Genomic DNA, 2,897 nt, shown 5'->3' on the forward strand with positions numbered 1-2,897 from the left:
CACTTAAAAAGAATATGGATTTAGCTCCTGTTGGGTTGAATGTTCTATAAATGTCAATTAGATCCAGTTGATTGATGGTAGTAACACCAATACGTGGCTTCCAAGGTTTCCCTGGGGATCTTCTCCATCCCAGTCAGCCTAAAGGGAGAAAGAGCATGAAGAAAATTGCCTGGAATGTTTTTATGACATCACTTCCACTCAAATTCTATTGGTTAGAACTCAGTCATATGGCTTCACCTAATGGTATGAGACGCTGGATCATGTAGTCTAGCTTTTTGCCTGGGAAAAAGAAGAAAATGTATTTAGGCGAACAACCAGAAATCTCTTTCTATTCTCTGGAAGTGCTCGTATAAGATAAGAAATACTTGAATCATGGGTATACAGTAGAAATTGTAAAGTTATTGGGGCCTTCTATTTTCTTTGGGGGAAATTTTGTAATTGATTCAATTTAGTGAATACCATTCATATATGTTTTCTTTTTTTTATTGAATCCATTTTCTGAGGATATATATGTTTTCTATTACTTCTTGAGTCACTTTTTATAAGTTACTTATTAGGTATATATTATTTTGCATAAGTTTTAAAGTATATTAGCATAAATTCATTGAAAGTATTTTAACCTCTGCTCTATCTGTAATTATGTTCTTTCTTCATTTTTAATATTATTTATTTATGCCTTCTGTTTTTTTCTTTTGGTTAATCTTACTAGAGATTTGTCCATTTTATTAGTTTTTATCAAGATCATAAATTTTATTTCATTAATTTCTGTTCTTTATTATTTTCTTCCTCTACTTTCTTTGGGTTTATTTTGCTGGTCTTTTTCAACTTGTAATGCGTATGCTAGGCTCATTCATTTTCAAACTTCTTTTCTAATATATGCATTTAGGGCTACATATTGTCCTTAAATTTGGTTCCAGCTGTTGCTATGAGTATTTATGCATAGTATTTTCATTATTATTTAGTTCTGTGTATTTTCTAGGTTCCACTGATTTCTTCTTTAACTAATGAGTTATTTACAATGTGATTTTAAACTTCCCCTAGCACAGGAGCTTCTCTTAGGATATATTTCAGGTTGTTAACATAGCGATTAATTGCATTATTGTCAGAGAAAGTGATATATATAATAATGATTTTATAAAACTTCTTGGGTCTTGGCCAGGTACAGTGGCTCACACATGTAATCCCAGCACTTTGAAAGGCCGAGGTAGGAGGATCACTTGAGGCCAAGAGCTCAATACCAACCTGGGCAACACAGAGAGACTCCATTTCTACAAAAAATTTAAAAATTAGCCAGGCATAGTGGCACACATGTGTAGTCCTAGCTACTCAGGAGGCTGAGGTGGGAGGATCAGTTGAGCCCAGGAGTTTGAGACTATGGTGAGCTATGATCATGTCACTGCACTCCAGCCTGGGCAATAGAGTGAGATCTTGTCTCAAAAAATAAATAAATAAAAATAAGAACCCCACGAAAACCACAAAAACTTGTTGAGTCTTGCTTTATGGTATGTTAAGTTTCAGATGTCTTTCCTTTTTTTTTTTTTTGGAGACTGAGTCTTACTTGGTCACCCAAGCTGGAGTGCAGTGGCACAATCTCGACTCACGCAACTCCTGCCTCTTGGGTTCAAGCAATTCTCCTGCCTCAACTGCCCTATTAGCTGGCACCACAGACACACACCATCACTCTGGTTAATCTTGTGTATTTTTAGTAGAGACAGGGTTTCACCATGTTGGCCATGTTGGTCTTGAATTCATGACCTCAGGTGATCCGCCTGCCTTGGCCTCCCAAACTGCTGGGCAGGCATGAGCCACTGCGCCCAGCCATTATGTTATTAATTTCTTATAACATTATCTTATTTATTCCTTGCTGTAATTCTGTGAGATAGTATGATTCTCATTGTTTCAAGTGAGAACATTAAGATTCATCCAGTATAATAAGTAGCTTTTCAAAATTCACAGATCCAGTTAGGCTTATATCAGATCAAAGCAGATATCAACTATAAACAATCAATATGGTCCACTTTACATACTGGCTGCATATCAGCCCTGTATATATTTCATTATAGATTTTTAAATCTCAGAGTAAAGATTAATTCTTATTGTAAGTAGCTTTTTATCTCCCTGTGGCCCCCCCATACAGTGTTTCACATATATTTGCTGTTCAACAGATATTTGTTGATTGGACTAAACTACTTATATACAGCATAAACCTAAGAATGAAATCTGACAAAACTCAAGAAGAGCAAAATAAACAGGTAGTTTGTGAATACTCAAAAATAAAAGCAGGACTTATAGTTCTGGAAACATTGAAAAAAATAATCTGAAAATATTCCTGGTACAAATACTTAGTACTTCTGATTTAATATATAGATCTATAACAGATAAATATGTAACACATAAATATATAAATATGTGAATATACACAGACTGAGGAAGAAGGACTTACAAATGCAGTTACAGAATTGGGAGGAAAAACAAGTGAATTTAAGTTACAGACATTAAAGCAAGAGAAGGAGAAAAGTCAGTAGCGACCTTTTGATTTTGTGTTCATGAAGTTATTAGTCACTGTGGAAATAGAAGCTGTATATAAGTAGAAATTTTTATTTTAAGAAGTTGGGCTATAAATGGTAAGGAAAGGCCCAATTGTAACCTGGAGGGTGCTGTAGGGAGAGAGTTTTATTTATTTTCAGATGGAAAAGTCATAATCAGGTTGAAGACTTAATCCCTTTGACTAGGCTATTTCTTACAGTCTAAATCTTAAGATTCGGCTCAGGTGTCGTTTCTAGAAAACTACTTTTGCATTGGGCCAAACTCCCTCTGTTGTTATAGCACTGGAAACAGGTTATTCTCATAGCACTTAGGACATTTTAAGGAACATAGATGTTTAAATGACTCGTTCT

At 34.8% G+C, this 2,897-nt stretch overlaps 1 protein-coding gene across 1 annotated transcript in view; it reads left to right on the top strand.

Annotated features, from left to right (window-relative positions):
• The first annotated feature begins 227 nt into the window (after positions 1-227).
• CUNH1orf185 (chromosome unknown C1orf185 homolog) overlaps positions 228-2,897 on the top strand; it is a 41,256-nt gene continuing 38,586 nt past the window's right edge. Inside the window, exon 1 of the mRNA XM_037745793.1 lies at positions 228-243. Within this exon, the coding sequence (XP_037601721.1) occupies positions 228-243 (16 nt within the window). The remainder of the gene's footprint in view (positions 244-2,897) is intronic.

This window comes from Cebus imitator, unplaced genomic scaffold, assembly GCF_001604975.1.
Source record: "Cebus imitator isolate Cc_AM_T3 unplaced genomic scaffold, Cebus_imitator-1.0 Scaffold214, whole genome shotgun sequence".
Taxonomy (NCBI): domain Eukaryota; kingdom Metazoa; phylum Chordata; class Mammalia; order Primates; family Cebidae; genus Cebus; species Cebus imitator.